At 41.6% G+C, this 18,449-nt stretch overlaps 1 protein-coding gene across 1 annotated transcript; it reads left to right on the forward strand.

Moving 5' to 3' along the window:
* The first annotated feature begins 11,590 nt into the window (after positions 1-11,590).
* On the forward strand, positions 11,591-13,357 carry LOC136448947 (post-GPI attachment to proteins factor 4-like). The gene has a single exon (XM_066448698.1). It carries the CDS (start codon positions 11,661-11,663, stop codon positions 12,969-12,971), a length of 1,311 nt encoding a protein of 436 aa, XP_066304795.1. The 5' UTR covers positions 11,591-11,660; the 3' UTR covers positions 12,972-13,357.
* Positions 13,358-18,449: the final 5,092 nt, after the last annotated feature.

The following is an 18,449-nucleotide window of genomic DNA, read 5'->3' on the forward strand; positions in this document are numbered from 1 at the left end:
GCCCCTGACGTGTCGCCAAAACACAAAAGTACACTTCTTTATCAATGAAATTCGTTTTAAGTACTAGTTAGACTCTAGATCGCTCTACTTGCTCAAGGGTCACTGCCACAATGAAATGTGGTAGGTATCCTAATGAGTAGAGCTTTTCCTTGACTTTTCAAGTGAGAACGAATCAACTGTGTGGCAAGCTATTTTTGAGTTCCATTGCATAATTGTCGCCTGAAGCCGAGTGCTAGTTGATTAACCCCATTATGAGGACGAGGAGTGCCGAGATGTGAGTCAGATAACCTCTCACCGATCACCCATTTGTCATCTTACTTGTCATACTTAATAGAAACATAATTATCATAATTATTGAAAGTGCAGTAAGGTGAAACATAATCATAGTTATCGAAATAAGGTGGGTCTAAAGATCACAGGTGTCAGATTAAACTGCTGATTTGCGCTTTGCTGAAGGCGGGATCACATCCGTCGAACGATTTTTTGTATGATAGGATGCCATGGTAAAGGGAGACTAAAGGGATTGCGCCTGCGCCAAGACCCCACGATGAGAGACCAAGTAAAATACAGGGTTTACACCATTGAAAATCCTTTTTTGGTGGGATTTTTGTGTGAAATCTGGGCAATATCGGAGTGACTGTGGTGGGATAGACTCTGTATTTGCTGAATTAGTTGAAATGAATGGTCTTTCTCTACATGTGGGTTTTGGCACCCCCTGATATAGTGGGATGGTCTTCAACTGGGTGTCTGAAGCCTGTAGGACCTATCCAAGGGCTCTGATTAGGGGGGTATATCTGGAGAACAGCCGTATAGAATTTGTCAGGAATAAATCTGATGACAGTTGACATAACTGGTTTGTATTTGAGGGTAAGTTTTTGCAGTCTGATGTTTTGATTCGTGAGATAATGACACTTTCTTTATCTTCACTTCCCCATAGGGCTACATGCATTAATGACATTTATTGTAACACTTTAGTCTCCCCGTAAGCGGCCGGCCACAGAACCGACGGTCGACAACTCAAAGCATCCACCACGACCTTTGTGACAGCCGAATTCCGCAAACCATATCCATGGATAACTGTCACAGGAATTTCATGTTGAAAACATAGAAGAAGAAGAAGAACTTTATTGCACAACAATTGTAACGGGTACAATGTATGGCAATTTGTAGATACATAACAATCGACTACGTCTAATGCTAGGGTCACATTTCCAGGCCGGGGCCCGACCGGGCTGTTTGAAAAAACAAAGAATAAAAGCTACATATCAAGTACATACATAGCGTATGGTAAGGAATCATTTTTAAGAGTTTTGTGTGTTTTGTTGTCTCCTATATCATAGTTTTCGTTCCCGCAAGCTGCCCGGCCGGGCCCCGGGTTGGAAATGTGACCCTAGCATAATATCTAACAATTTCAAAGAACTTATCTATAACATGAATAACAATCGATCTAATAATGTGCATTCTAATGGCTAAAACAGATGTGATGATGACGCTGATAGTATTCTGTGTAGTATATTTGTTTGTTTATTGTTTATTGTTTCTTCGCATATGTACAATACAATATAAAAACAAAGAGAAATAGAGTAAAGAATACATGCAGGAGAGGCCAGAAGCCTATACGGCTTTTCGGGGGCCTCCCCCAAACTACAAATTTTTACAAAATCATATATCATCGAGACTAAGAAAAACTAACGAAACAAGAAATTGGAATTTTAACATAAATCAATGAAACAAATGATGATAGTATTCAATGTAGATGTACATGTAGATGCAGATGTGTCAGGAATGTCTCAAAGAATCCGCGGTCTAGAAATATGAATAGGCATAGGCCCCAACAGAGTGTGTATTCATGCGGATGATAAATTGTCTTTAAAGGTGCCCTAAGCGATTTCTGGGGGTAAAACTTGAAATATTCTGGGGAAAACAATTCTGTTTTGTGAGGTTGAAATTGACATTTGCTTCCCTATATTAGCACATCTGCATCGTTATTTCAGACTTTGGGTGTTTAAAAATAGCACAGAAGCAAGCCACAAAAGGAGTATTTTATTTATTGGGTCCCCCCCAAAATCAGCCCAGAATCCAGCCGTAACCGTTTTCTGTGGACAATTTTCGGTTATTTCCGGCCGCGTGACGTCACAATGCCCCAGGACATTGAGCCATGACCACGTGATTATTTCTTCGGATGCGTTCAGGACTTGTCGGTCAAAATCGTGCATGTTCGGAAGATTTGAAATGATGGCTGGCCTCCAAGTGCTCAGATTTTTAATGAGTTCCCACCACACAACGACATCACATTTTTGCTCCATGATGGTCGATATGTGATAGTATAGTGTTATCTAAACTTACTATGGATAGAAATCAGAAAAAAAAAATTATTTTGAATATATGACTTTCAGGGCCCTAATATTGCTTAGGTTGCCTTTAATCGACCCCAGCTGATGAATAAAGGATTTGGGATGAAAGCTTGTGCATTACTGCCAGGATTAGGTAGGAAAGTTTCGGCATACGAGTGATTGTCGGACGTGTACGGCTTTTTCGTTCTGAGTGATGCGGTCAGGGCCTTGCGGCCGAAGAGGGCCTCTTGCGAACGTAGTGGATAGTGCAGTTGCGAATTCCATAAATATCGCTCGCCGGGTCAGATTTTTGTGACATTTTTTTCAGTGCCTCACGAAGAAGTGTGCTTACAGTAGAAAGCAAAAAAAATCTCCACAATAACTGTTTCTTTGTTGGATTTTCGGCCATAAAGGTTGCGCTATATAAACCAACGGTACGGCGGTAGGAGACCTTAGATGGGAGATGGATCTGACCTCGGCTGACCCAGGAGCTACGACAATATGGCGGCTGGCTGGATAATTTTCTAGCGTCGCTAATTTCTGGGCCCACATTCGGCCTCACGGTACGCAGCCCACAGTCGGCCTTTGTACGCTTGGAACTACCTTTCAAAGCATATGCATTCTACGTAGCTTTTCCACAGGCAAGTCTTGCTACAGGGTTAGGTTACCGTTAGAACGCGCCGTTAGAACAGTAATGTTTACCGTGATATATATATTTTTTAGTCATAAACGTTGCATGTGCTAGCTGGTTTATTACCTTATATCTATCCCTACCTTACACTGTATATCTCCGAACGGCTTCAAATTATGGTCACCCTTGAAGTCAGGGTAATATTTGCCGTATTTCCTTGTTCCGGGATAAGATGTACCAGGCTTGGTTTACTATAATAAGCTACCATAACGTTTCATGTTTATGTTAGCATACTAGTTATTGTTTGGTCTAGAAAATTATAGAAAAAAAGATCCAGATAGTGTATGAAGTCAGTGTCAGCGCCCCATGCCAAATGCCAAGTCAGATGCTTTTGATACCAGTACATAAGAACACAAAGCATAATGTTAGTCGGTAATTAGTGTAAATAGCAAAAAAATTAAGAAAACTAATATCATTTCGAAGCTTTTCGCCTATATTTTACTGGAAGTACACAGAAATAGCATTACACATAATATCAAAATAGGGTCAAATGTACCAAAATACAGTATGCTACAGTAAATTACAGATGAGCTAACATCACAGGTTGCTATATATAGAATAATATAACATTCTTTTATGTCATACCTAGCCTGAGTACCAGCCTCCGTAGTAACTGCTGGCTCAAGAAAGATCGCTTGCTAACCATGTCATACCTGGGCAGCAAAACGTTGATAGGGTGTTCCAGACTGAGCGATAACTTGGGCCTGATACAGGCCTGTCATGCTTGGGCCTGATACCAGTGTTTTGGACCATGTGATAACTATCCTATTAAGGCCCTAGAGTTGTATCACACAAGCTTCCTTAAAATATTTTGAATGCATTTCAACGCGCCGGTTACGCTGCCGTCGAAAATTAGAATACCGGATTCGGAGGCTGGAATCAATGTTGATACAGTTTTGTGTTTGAGGACATAAAACTCCCTCAACTTTTGGCGCATTCCACATTGAAATGCGTGTTTTCTCGGGTGGGTATGACATAAATAGAATACAACACGGCGTATTCCGCATCACCCTCGGCCCCGGGTCCGATTGGCCTATGGCTGTCGGGATACGACCCATGGTTGGGCTGGTACCTCGGGTGATACGGAATATCCCGTGTTGTATTCTTTATTTATGTCATGCCTGGGCCTGATACGGGTGTTCCGGACCGTGTGATAACTATCTGGATCACATAGGGTTCGGGAGTGTTATCTGACACAGGCTTCCATAGAATATTTCGAACGCATTTCGAGCGCGCCTGTTGCGCGGCCGTCGGAAATTCGAATACCGGATTCGGAGATTGGAATCAATGTTGCTACCGTTTCTTGTTCGAGGACACAAAACTCCCTCAACTTCTGGCACATTCCGCATTGAAATGTGTGTTTTCGGGTGGGTATGACATAAATAGAATACAATACGGTCACGGTGTATCCCGCCTCGGCCTTGGTCCTCCCGCGGGTTGCATTGCCCTCTGGCTTTCAGCCTTCAGGCATTACAACCCAGGGTCAATCTCTCGGGCGATACAGAATACACCATGTTGTATTGTTGTATTCCCCCCTCTCTCTCTCTCTCTCTCTCTCTCTCTCTCTCTCTCTCTCTCTCTCTCTCTCTCTCTCTCTCTCTCTCTCTCTCTCTCTCTCTCTCTCTCTCTCTCTCTCTCTCTCTCTCTCTCTCTCTCTCTCTCTCTCTCTCTCTCTCTCTCTCTCTCTCTCTCTCTCTCTCTCTCTCCCTCTCTCTCTCTCTCTCCCTCTCTCTCCCTCTCTCCTTCTCTCCCTCTCTCTCTCTCTCTCTCTCTCTCTCTCTCTCAATGATTCATTTTATTTTCCAAAACATTTAAATCTAATCAGAAGTAGAATTGCTGTTGGTCGACTTCATATCTCATATTTTATACCGGATAAATTTCATGTGAGCATGTTTTCTGATAAAGTAATTTCTGATTAAGTTTAGTCACAAAATTTTGATAATGTGTGAAAGATATCAATTGAAATGAGGAGATCAAACAATGTGTCAGTATTCAAATTTTGAGGTGTCAAGATATTACACCTATTCAGTACATTTCACAGTCAGACAGACCCTAAATAATCATAATCACCAAACTTGAGATATTGAAGATTTTCTACCAAATCAACAATTATGGCATTAGCACGGCAGAGTGCTGTAGCAACTTTGCCACTAATCGGCTTATAATACAAGAAGATTTTTTGGGTTTCGTATGCCTTTTTTTTCATATGTGCATACTCTTAGTTTATCTGTAGTTCAGATAAATTCCGCTAAGTGACGTTTTCAAGTGGCAAGTTGTATACCCTTTTTATACTGGGCGGGCGTCACAAGTTTACACAACAGTCGGCACCTGCGCCTAGACATCACAATGAGAAATAGACAAGAGTTTGAGTACATGTACATCAAAAAGCCTTTCTAGCTTGGGCCTGGGGTGGAGAATCTGAGCAGTTTTAGGGTGGCCATGACAGGACAGACTTTAAACTTTGAATTAGTTTTTAGAAATGACCTTTTTCCACCTTGGAATGTTTGGTTCCCCAGCAGTGAGATAGTGGAATGATCGTGAGCTGGCTCTTTGAAGCCAAAACCATTATTATGTATGTGCGTTTTTTCTGAGGGGGAGGGGGGAATTAGAAGAATGGCATCAGTATTTGACGGAAATGTATTTGATGAACAGTTATCATAACAGGTTAGCATTTGAGGATACGTTTTCATGGTCTTTTGATACCTGAGATAATAATGACACCTTCTTTTTGTCCACTTTTCACAGAATTGCACGCATTACTAGCATATGCTGGAACCATGGCGTCGCCCCTACTGACTGGGTCTACTTCGCACTGCAGGTAGGCGTCGCTGCAATGGGAATGATGCGGTCCCAAACATCTTTAGTGAATGACTCTCCATTGAAAACGTCACATTTGACCGTCGTCAAAGAGTCTTCATGATGCAGCGCTGTGTGATCTTCCGTCGCCCTGTGTGCGACGCGCTTGTCCTGTACGTTACGGTGTTCTGTGTCGTTCTACCCATTCTCTGCCACAGACTGCACTACTCTGTCTACTACAGCCAGACCCTACACATGGGGAGGACCGATCCCTTCGCTTACGCAATGAAGATAAACAACGATCGCAAGAAACTGGCACAGACATCACTTCTCTCGCGACAAAGCACGTCGTCGCACATGGTGCCTGGTGTAGACTCCAACGTGAAGTTAGCAGTTGGGTTTGTTACGGTCAACAGGCAAGTCAAGATGCGGGATGGAAGTCTCTACAACCCGGGATATCTCATGCAGTCTGTCGAAGCGATTCTTCGAGAAAATCCATCCAACGAAACTCGGCTTGTCGTTTGTAACGTCGACTCCGATCCTTCCTCCAATGCCGATGCTGCCTTTCTGTCGTCATTCGTCCCTGTTCGGTCCAAAAATCTGAAACGAAACACGACGGCACCATTAACGTTGGAGGACAGTTTCAAGAAAGAGAGGGAAGACTACATTTACTGTTTGAACCAAACGCTTTCTTTTGACCCTGAGTTCATACTTATCTTAGAAGATGACGCTCTTGCGACTCCTGGTGCATTGGGTATCATTGACCACATTATTCGGACAAAAATTGAAAAGAAGTACAGAGGTTTTGAGCTGATAAAAAACAACTACACCAAAACATTCTTCAAGCTTTTCACTCCAACTTATATGCAAAATGACTTCCATACTACAAAACCAAAACGTATATTTGTCCATATCCTTGACCTTATTGGAATGGGCATTCTAGGAGGAACAATAATATCCTTCGTACATACACTATTTTTCAACAAAGGACCGAAAAGATCCTATGCTACAATGTACGGCTTCTTTGTGGTTGGTGTTGTCTGTTGCATTCTTGCAGCCTTAGCAGTTTCCAGAGTGCATCTCATGGAGTGGAGGAGAATTTCTAAACACTTCTACGTTATGTTTCAAGCTGACAACTGTTGCACGCCTGCAGTTTTGTATCGGAAAGACACTGCAGTGGACTTCTTGAAATACCTGGAGACTACCAGGCATAACGCTTCTCCTATAGATGGAGACATGAATCGTCTTGTAATGTCCCATGGTTACAAAAGATTTGCCGTGGAACCGAATCTGTTCTCACATATTGGAATGTATTCGTCATTACAAAAGAAGATAAATAGAAACTTCATGCATGGCTTCGTTTGATAAAGGAATTAAAAAGAATCTTGAATCTGTTGGCTCAGATATGTGTCATAGAAGCCTCGTGTGTAATGTTCATAACTGAGACCGGGAAGGAGGATGACCTCCTGACGGGAGTATTGGAAATGCTTTTGTTTGCATGTTCGCAGCTAGAACTCATGTTCCCATCATCGCATTGGTGTGTAACTTGGCATACCAATGGGGCAACGGGAATTGTGAGTTCTAGCTGCGAACATGTGCAGAGTGACCTCCTGTTTGTGTATGGTGTCCAGTTGCAGCTCGCATATGTGCGCACGGGGCGATGCACTTTTACGCACATCACCGTGTAGAAATGGGAAATCTCTGGACCTTCAAACTTCCCACACTTGTAGTCTTTAGTACGGAGGATGTGACAATGTAAAACATTTGCGCATGAAAGATTGTTGAGGTATGATTGCAAATAGTTTGAAGAGCCCCCCCCCTGAAGTTTGAAGAGCTTTGCAACAGAACTGAGTCAGCTTACAGAAGTGATTTGTGTGTCAGAGACTGCCATTCTCGCATAGGGCTGTTTAGCCATAGTCGATGCTGTAGGGCTGTTGTGAATTAGGATTTTACCATGGTCAATACTGACCGACGGAGGCCATATATAGTTTGATAGCTACAGGCCAGGCATGCCAATTGTGTAAAGAGAATGTACTACATATTTGTGATTTCTGAAACATCTTAGTTGTAGGCTGAATGGTTCACTCTTCAAAAGGGGCCATCTAGATCTTAAAATCATGATGACTTTTCCCGGGATTTCTAGATCTATCATGTGCCATGCTGTAAAAACACACACTTGAGAAGCTTTGAACGAATCTTCATTGGTAGGTGTGTAGTGGTTGTGGAAATGGAGGTCAAGTTCGAAAATGGCGTTTTCCTACAGTACAACAAGAGGTTGCCCATATAATTGTCTAATTCAGTCCTATACATAGAACAAAAGGAGAACAAAGAGCCCTGGGCATTCACTGATGAATGTTTTAATGTTTATGTTTAACAATGAAATATAGAAGTCCCCACAGGGTAGTGCAGGGTCCGCAAAGTAAAGTATCACAAGATGATAGGACTAGCAGTTCTAATTGAGAAATAGTGCACCATTAAAGTCTGGGGACATCATTAACAATTATCCAGTATAATGGCCCATCCCTAGACAATTAATCGCCAAATACAACAAAATAAACCGGGATAATAATTCCTAGAAGTGAATCAGGGTCTGTGATTTCACACCTTACATCAATATCCATTTCATGCATATATCTTACAACTAGCAGGTCACTAACAAAGGAAATTTATTATAACAAGAGTTCAACGACCTCATATCTCCATGAACAATTCTATTCATGCAAATGACTTACACATTTGCATAATATATGCTTGGTCTTAAACACCTTCATCTAACTTACACATGTTGCAATATTGACAGTCCTATAATTTTCCAATTAGATGAATTATGGTGTTTTTGCATTATTATGCAAATTAGGCATTTATTTGCATAATTGGTATCTGTTGATGCTCCACTTTCCATAAACTACATATGTTACTTGTATTTAAGTCTGATAATGGAAAACAATGCAAAGAAAGATTTTCCTCATTATCTATGCAAATTAAGTCACAATTAGCATTATTTGCACTTCATTATGTATATCTCTGTCTAAGCTACCTGCATACTAAATATCATGGAAATCCGTCGTTCCTTTGTTCAGTTATTATATCCTTAGAAGATTTTCACGATAACGCCCCTGCAGTTCCAGAGCAAGCTGCTAGGGGGCCCAAACCCACACCACGTCTTCATTACAACATAAGCTATCTGCCACACAAAAAATCAAGACCATAGGCTATCTGCCACAAAAAAATCAAGACCATAGAACGTCCAGGTCAAGAGATACAAAAATGGAATTTCTACTGCAGTACCAAGGTCACATACCAGGGGGCCCAAAATCGACTTTGAATTTTGGCTTCATAACACCTGCCCTCATACCAAATATCATCGTAATCCATCAAGAGGTTCTTGAGTTATGCTGACTACAGTAGTCCGGAAACACAGACAGACAAACAAACAAACAGACAGACACACCCAAAACAATATCTCCATTTTTCATGGAGATAACAAACACCATACCCACAATGTACCATAAATGCTTCACGGAGAATTGTGTCCTACGGACTCTTGTTAACTGTTTCTGCGCGCTGAAATATACGTGCATTCCCTTTAAAATCGCCAGGTGGCAGTTTTTATTTACCCGGTCAAAGGGCACGCTCTAACCTGTGCGTCTTGTCGGTGTTGTTGTACTGTACACCTGGGGGAAAAAAACACTCGCGTAGGTAAACTACCCCACGTAAGTTTTGAATTCTTGTACCTTTTTATTTAGTTAATGTTTCGTTTTCATGCAAGTTACGAAAGCCATAGTACGTTGGCAGCCTACGTATGGAGAAATCGACACTGACATGTACACCTTGACTGCCCCCCTCCCACGTCATGTAAAGACAGTGTGTTTTCATTGTCGTAGCCCATGCCCGTAGCCAGGGGGGGTTCGGGGGGTTCGGACGAACCCCCCCATTGGCTTGAAGGTCCACTTTCACAGGCTTGAAGGTCCACTTTTTAATGTTCAAGATTTTTTTCTAGGTGGACTTATTTGTATCACCAGCAATGCCACAGAGGCTAGGATCCTAGAAAAAACTTTGTCTCTGATTTTTCCTCTGAAATTCTCTCAAAAACACAGGGAATGCCCTTTCAGAGGGTTCAATTCTTAGAATTTGAAACGCTCAAGGGTCCACTTTTTAAAGTCCAATGGTTTTTTTCAAGGTGGATCTATTTGTATCACCAACGGAGCGGAAATCCTAAAAAAACTGCTAACTTTGTCTCTGATTTCTTCCTTTGAAATCCTCTCAAAAACACAGGAAATGACATATCAGAGGGTTCAAATTTTAAAATTTCCCGGGGGGGCATACCCCCGTACCCCCCTAGGAAGCTCGCGCCTACGGCGCTCGCTGGTCCCTTAAACATTAAAAAGAACCCCCCCATTAAAAATCCTGGCTACGGGCATGTAGCCCATCTTTTTTTGGCATTGAGAATTAGAATTTTTGCATGCTCTGTGATTCTTTTCACTCAATCAGTACATGTATCGCTTTAAAGGAAACCCAAGCAATATTAGGGCGCGAAAATCGGATTTTGAGAGTGAATTTATTTAGTCATTTTTATACATGATTTAGTTCAAACAACACCATCACAATGTATAGCGACGTCCATCATGCAAAAATATGACGTCGTTGTGATGTTAGAACTCATTGAAAATCGTCGCCAGGGTTTTTGTAGGCTCTCGGAACTAAGGGAATCATTGTACGTTTTTGCGTGGTTTTAAAATGCTCAAATCATTACGCAAAATTATGTACATACTAAAATAGTGAAAGTAAATGTCACTACCATAAAGATTTCAGCATTTTTTTTATTTCCAAATTTTGGCCCTAATATTGCTTTGGTTGCCTTTAATGTACGAAAACTGACTTGATCCTTTTATAACCACTTCGCTCATACTTGAGTCGCCATGACTCGTCATGCTTGACTTACTAGCCAAACAGAGCGGGTTAGAAACTCGCTGAAGGCTTACTGAAGATGAAAAATAAAACACGAATAGAAATAGCCAAGGTAGCCTCTAAAGATACGCTTAGTCCAGGGGTTTGAAGCCCTCACTTCAATTTTGGTGTCAACAACTTAAATGCTCGGAGTCTTCTTTCTGTACTCCCGAACCCCTATTACATGGATTGTATTACTAGGCATGCGGTATTAGTACATGTACAATCTCCAGACTTAAGGTTAGAATTCTTTCTGGCCTGTAAGTTTCTCTCATGATCAGTGATGGATGATACGTGTGCTGTCTGACTATCTTGTCCGACACTACAACACACCAGCCAAGGAGAGACTGTGTCCAACTTGTCTTAATGATATTGAGAACGAATTCCACTTCATAATGGATTGTCCAACCTATGACAATGACCGGCAGAAATTGTTTAAATCGATTGTACATAAGTCCGGTAAAATGCCGCATACCAAGACAGAGATATTCAATATGATATTGGTCTGCCCTGTTCAAATATTTACCTATGTAGGCCAATTTATATACAACTCTAAAACGAGACATTGTCTTACATTCCTGACACATCTACATCTACATTGAATGCTATCATCATATACTACACAGAATACTATCATCGTCATCATTACATTGTATACTGTTTTAGTCATTAGAATGCACATTGTTAGATCGATTGTTATTCCTGTTATAGATAAGTTCTTCGAAATTGTTAAATGTTACAAATAGTAGATTGTTATGTATCTACAAATTGCCATACATTGTACCCGTTACAATTGTTGCGCAATAAAGTTCTTCTTGTTGTCTTCACTAACATACAGTGTGTTTTGAACAGGTCGGTGGAGATCGGTGTTTTCATGAAGACGGACTTGTCAGATGAAAGGAAACAACACCAAGGTCCATCAACTACAAGCAGAAGCTGCAAATATCAAGTTTGAAGCGATGCGAAATACGATGAAATCCTTCTGCAGCGCACGTCACTTGTACGGTCCGTGGCCATTCATCCGGGCGGTCCTAGCTCTCTATGTCTCCGTTTTCTGCATAATCCTGCCGATCTGTTGTCACAACTGTTATTTTTCAATTTACTATAACCAGAAACTGCACCTAGGCGGCGCTTCTCCAAGTGTATATGCTAGGAAGGTGAACGACGAACGTATAGTAAAAGCGGAGTTGTTTTTCTCACAACAAAGTGACACACAGTTACCAAGAACAACCAATGATGTTATTAAGATGGTGATTGGATTTGTTAGTATCAAGAGAAAGGGAGAAATAAAAGATGGCGGGGACTATGAACCTAGATACCTGCTCCAAACAGTGGCGGGACTTCTTCGAGAAACATTGTCAGACACAACGCATGTTCTCATTTGCAACGTGGAAACCGACCCTTCTTCACATACCGATGCGGTCTTCTTGTCACAATTTGTGACTGTTGTGTCGAGATATGGAAAACGTGGAGCTACTAAGCCGCCTGGACATCTTCAAGACAAAGAGAGAGAAGACTACATCTTCTGTCTTAATCAAAGCTTAAGTTATAACCCTAAGTATGTTATTCTTTTAGAAGATGATGCGCTCCTTATACCAGGAGCATTAGATGTCTTAGACTATGTTATAGATAATCAGATTGAGGACAGACGACATGGTTTTGAAGTATCAAAAGCTGTAGCGAAACTTTATAGTCCTTTGGCCTTACAAAGAGATTTCTACACAAACAAGCCAAGTCGCATAGTCAGGAACTTGTTGGAACTACTTAGCATAGGTTTATTTGGAGGCTCGCTACTCCGAATAGTGTATGCCTTACTACGCGAGAGAAACAAGGAGAGCCACACACTTTTCGACGGGTACTTTGTGGCAAGTTTTGTCTGTTGTGTTTTGGCTGCGCTGGCCATTTCAAGACCACATCTGTTAGAGCTCAGAAGAATCTCAAAACAACTGTACATGGTTTTAGAAGCCAACAACTGTTGCACACAGGCCATTCTGTATCACAGAGAGATTGCTAAAGGTATCGTTGCGCAGTTTGAAAAGGGCCTTGTGCCTGACTGGTATCCCATAGATGCAGGTTTAGATTACCTAGCGGATACCCTCGGTATCGCACCGGTGTGCGTGGAACCGAATCTGTTCACACATATCGGGATGTACTCAGCTCTGCACGAGGGGGAGAACATCTATCTCAAAGACTTTTCTCGATGATTTAGTGTCGTGAAGAGGGTGACCAAGCATATAGTGGAGAGACAACATTGTCTTGAAGAACAAGAATTTGTAAATACTGCATGTCAAACAAGGTGGAAGACGAAACACATTTTATGCCAAGTTGCCCATTCTACGACCACGAAATAAATGAGTTGTTTCAAGAGGCCACCATTTTCCATCCTAATTTCTCCACGTTTCCAGACGAAAAGAAAACTACTCTCCTCTTAACATCACAAAACCCACAAATTACAGAAAAAGTGGGATCATTCGTCTTCCACTGTCTCGGAAAAAGAAGCCGAACCCAATAATTAGAACTTAGTGTCAGTAGCTAAGACTAGAGTAGTCATATGTTATATTGTTATTATTGTCTGTACGTCCACTCAGTGTTACATGTACATTGTACTTGCAATCAGCATACGGGCAGAAATTTGCAATTAACTTTCTATTCTATTTCTATTATTTTCAAACTCATGGCTGCATGGCCAAGAGCTAGCTAGTATACGAGACAGAGTGAGCTGGAATGAGAATAGAGACTACCATAGAATAGCAGATTGGAATGATGTGAAATCTTTATTGACACAACAAAATTACAACGACTTTTGCCAAGTCTACTGCGTCTATTCATACGACCAGTCAAATGGATACAAATGAATTAACCTAATATACTGTAAATGTAGAAATGTTCGCGGTGGTTTTATGTTCGCGCGAACGTTTCAGCGCGAACTTATAACAACCGCGAAACTTTTTGCCCACCTATTGTTTCTATCGCGAACTTAAGATCACCGCGAAAAATCCATTTTCTCCCTAGCGCGAAGTGAAAACCACGCGATCTTAAATACATTTACAGTAGTAATGGCCTAGTTCGTAGAATGTTCGCCTTGCAAACGGTAGGTCGTGATTTCGATCCCCGCCCGAGTCATACCAAAAACTTTAAAAGTGATACATACTGCTTTCTCTGCTTAGCACTCAGCATTTGGGAAAGAGTATGGCAGTTAAACACACACCACTACCAGTAGACTAGCCCCCTGCTGTAGTGATTACACAAAGTTGTGTGGCCCAAGGGCTACTGAAGCGGAGATGGGCGCCACCCTATGTACCATCGGGTGCGGGAAGGTACTTTAACTAAATTTGATATAGTATGCATGAATGTATATGAATAGATATGAGTAAATTAACATGTTGAGTCCAACGTATCATTTGCACAATTGGCTCTAAGGTCTAGACATTCTTAATTATGATGTTGATGTAGTATCATAAAAGCAACACAAACCTTTTTTAAACATCCCTTAACAAGTTTTGTGATCTACCTGTTCTAGGATAAAGAATAAAAGATTGACATGTATACTAGCAGTTTTCACCGTTACGGTAGTGTACATCTGTTTACACATGGTTTAATTAAAAACTAGTACTTGTCAGACGTTGGGTGATTTACCTGTGTTCTTTGTCAGGCAAATGAAATTACAAAGTGCTTAGAGACATTCCTCAACGTTTCTTAGCAATCGTCAATGTTACAAGTCACCATCTACATGTCCCTGAAACGCTACCGAAATTTCTCAGTTCTTCGTGGCGTTTATTATTTCATTCCGAGTCTCCAGAAATCACCAGATATACTCACACCTACGTTAAAGGCACCCAGAGCATTTTATGAGGCTTGAAAACTGGAAATATTCTAGTTGCTGTAATCTTTATGAAATTAACATCTAATGCCACTGTTAACCACATATGCCTGCAGATTTCTTTTCAAAAGTGCGCAAAAGCGGCACAAAAATAAGATACATGGTGATCTCTTAGTTTCACGCGCCTTGTGTACGTAGACCGATACCTGGCCCCGCCCACCTCCGTCAAAACGTAGAAATGCAAAATTAAAACATAAAATTGCAAATATTTGACGGACATGCAGTCACTCTCTCATTGGTCGAACCGCTAATTGTGATGGACAGTCAGGATCAGTCTATTAGGGCTTGGATTTTCTATCAGTTCTCACCACACAACGACATCGTATCTTTGCTCCTTTAATGTCGATATGTAATGGTATAGTGTTATTGAAACTTATTATGTGTAGGAATGACCGGAAATTGTGTTTTTTTTTTAGTTTCAAGCCTCATAAAATGCTCTGGATGCCTTTAACGAATCATACTTTAGACAAGGCCGACTTTGATGTAACAAACTGGACCTTGGCCAAAGTGAATAATAACGGCGTCGCCACCAGCTGTCGTCTCGATTATTTTGTACCATTAGTACTACAACACAATGGGTGACCATGGATACATTTGATAAAAAGCGCCATAGAGACATCAAACAAGGATTGAAATTATGTGTAAACGGCGAATAAATTACCGTCAACCTGTTGATCTTTCAGCGCTTAATAAACAAAAGGTTGCAAATATTGGATTAAAAGGCTTAGTAGAAGCAGCGACAGCAGGGAAGATATTAATGCCATACCGTATGTACTTACAGTTTGAAAATGTTCATTGTGTTTTACGAGTGCTTGTACACATAATTCCATTTGACGGCACGAAATTACCCTTAGCAATTTCCCTCTTATCGCGACCATGGTTACGAAATTACGCCGTGTTGTCCGGTAGTAAACATGTTAGTGAGGACAAATGAGACACAATCTGACAACACACACATTAACGTGATTACACATCACCAAGCAAGAACAAACCACCTGGAGCAACGACACGACAGCCAGCCACTCTTCACGGAGACGTCGTCCGGCAAACAGACTAAGTCTTAGTGCCTGAAAGAGTCAATATCCGCGAACATAATCATTCATAGACTTGGGAGTGAATGAAAGACGCTGTGTATATCGTGGTTTGTTCAGGAGCTTTTTCAAAAGCTGCAGGTGTATTTTTTTAGTCGTATACGTTTTAACGAAGAAATTGGCGAGCTAGTTGCTACTTTGATGGTGTTCTTAGCATGAGCGGCTTGAATCGACGACGGACGACGCCAATGTTTTGGACTGCAGCTGGTCAAGTCGCCTGCTGACGTACACGTTAACAATACGTTGGAAGAAAAACTAGCTGTTGAGACACTTTTGACAACTCAGGCGGGGTAGAGAGGTGCAAGAGAAAAATATCCGGTGGTATTGCCCTAGATTTCGTCATTGGATAATGTCAGGAACGCCGTCAACAGGGGTACCCATGGACCATCTCTGCCGGAAGTTTTCCAAAGTTCAACAGGCCAACAAGGCATGCGATCTGGCCCTCCAGAATAAGCTCGATAATCTGAAGAAGGAATATTTCAGGAACCTACGAAAGAGCACCGACAGGATATGGCGCTTACAGGGCACAGATACTCCTCCGAACATGCGGGTGAAACCCCAGCGAGTGCATCAACGGTCGGTGTCCGTACAAGACTTTAAGCTGCCAAGCGCATACAATCTTAAGTCTTTGGAGAAGGAGCTGACGGAGGTCGAAGACGGAGAAGGAGACATAAGGGGGAGACTTGACGTAAGAAAGCGGCGGTACAGCCTCCCCGCCCGGCCGAGCACTGCCATCTCGGTAAGATACGGACCTAATTATTTTGAAGCTCCTGAAGTTGGCGACCAAACAGTCTTATCTCGTCAGAGAATGCGTTTGAACACACTGCCGTTTGACAAGAAAACACTGATGAAAAACATCTTATCAGAAGAAACAACAGAGTTTAACGCAGCACAACATACACGCGTCAAGAAGCCACATCCGGACCGATTCCGACGGAAAACGTGGTCAGCGGGGGAACACAACAATCTTACGACTCTAGCCTCAAAGGAATGCCGCAGGACGGGGCCAGCTAAATCCAATATTTGTAGCGACGAGTTTTGGCAGATTGATAACTCTAAATCCCTTCCTAATGACGGTAACCACAACCATGTACACACGACAAAAGATACTGAATGTCACGAAGACATTAACGACGGGGAGCCGAGGCCAGATGTTACGGCGAGCAATGTCAATAACCATGAGAAAGAAAATGGGCGCCAACATTTAGAGACCATAATTGAAGACATAAAAATGTCGTTTGCGGATCTACAAGGGAGGGATTTGAGACCGAGTGACGTCACGGTAATAAATCAATCAAACGATACATCGCCAGGCAGGCCAAAGATGATAAGAAGCAAGACGAGTCCGATCCTTCTTACGCCGTCTGTCAAAGGAAACGTTGTGTCTAAGAAGAGTACAAGATCTCCTTCCTTTACTTCAATGTCGGCATCATATCGTACTCGGTCAAACTCGGCAGCAGTACGGTCGTCTGACTCTCCATCACCATGGCAACGTGGATCACGTGATACAAACAGGAGGACCACAACGTCACAGATGACAACACGTAGAATATCGGAGGTACAGCGCATGCGCCCTCGGGTTTCCATCTCCCAGCGATCAAGGAAGAGTGGGATTTTCCGTTATGTAAATAGCGCCGGATTTGATGACGAAAGAATTGAAAAACAAAACGTTACAGACCAAGAAAAAGCCACGTCATCACTGACTCAACTACAGAACTGTAGGTATCTGAGAAGGTCTTGTGATGACGAGGACACGTGGTGAAAAAACCCGTTTGACTCAGTTAAACGCATGGCCATTATGTTTTGCCGTGCAAAAATGCACCACCAGAGCAGGGGTCGCTAAGTTGTATCAAACCTTCCTAAAACTGGCAAGAGTTTCAAACTTCGAATCGCTATGGATAGTCTGAATAGCAAAGATAGGTTTAACGTCAGCTACAAAAACTAGCTATCGTGTAAGTTAGAAAAACATGATGAAGTACGCGGTGTCGAATTACATGTGAAATACGTCATGCATGACGCTTCTGTGCAACTTGTTGTTACTGGTTCAGGAGTTTATTCTGTTATGTCGCTGGACGTAAACCTTATTCATTGTTTTGGCATGTGGACATGACCCAAACTGGACGTAAACTGGTCCTGCTCGTAAATAGGTCATGTAACGTTAGCCAAACTGTTTTAAGAACCGCCTGATAAACGTCATGGTCTGTGTTCTATTCGTGAGTCTATCGACGACGTCTGCTTCCTATGAGGACATACTTCATTTCTGTTGCTGCTGTACCTAACCATACTAAAGATTAAAAGTGATGTGATAAGCTACAAATTCTTGCTTTTTGCTTCTCTATTTTTTACTACTGACATTAACTTAAGGGATCTTTACAATGCCTTGTCAACTCACACGTATGATATAATCATTGATAAGTAATGGGTAGGGAACACAAACACAATTACAACATACGATCGTGGCTAAGAAAAGTCGGAGACAAATCTTCATTTGCTTCAAGAATACTTTAATATTTACAACGCCTTGTAAGGTAATGTATGTACAATGGTAAACAACATAAGATTTGGAATTATCAGATTGACGTTCTTTAATATTGTTTAATTCAACTCAGTCAGAAATGGCACAGTATTTGTTGTGCTTTACAGAATAGCGTTTTTTGAATCTGATATTAGATTATGTCATAAAGAACATGATTTTTTGTAGCAACATAGCA

Source organism: Branchiostoma lanceolatum, chromosome 14, assembly GCF_035083965.1.
Source record: "Branchiostoma lanceolatum isolate klBraLanc5 chromosome 14, klBraLanc5.hap2, whole genome shotgun sequence".
Taxonomy (NCBI): Eukaryota; Metazoa; Chordata; class Leptocardii; order Amphioxiformes; family Branchiostomatidae; genus Branchiostoma; species Branchiostoma lanceolatum.

Excerpts from the sequence above, each read along its gene's own strand:
- LOC136448947 (XM_066448698.1), top strand. The coding sequence starts at position 11,661 with ATGAAAGGAAACAACACCAAGGTCCATCAACTACAAGCAGAAGCTGCA.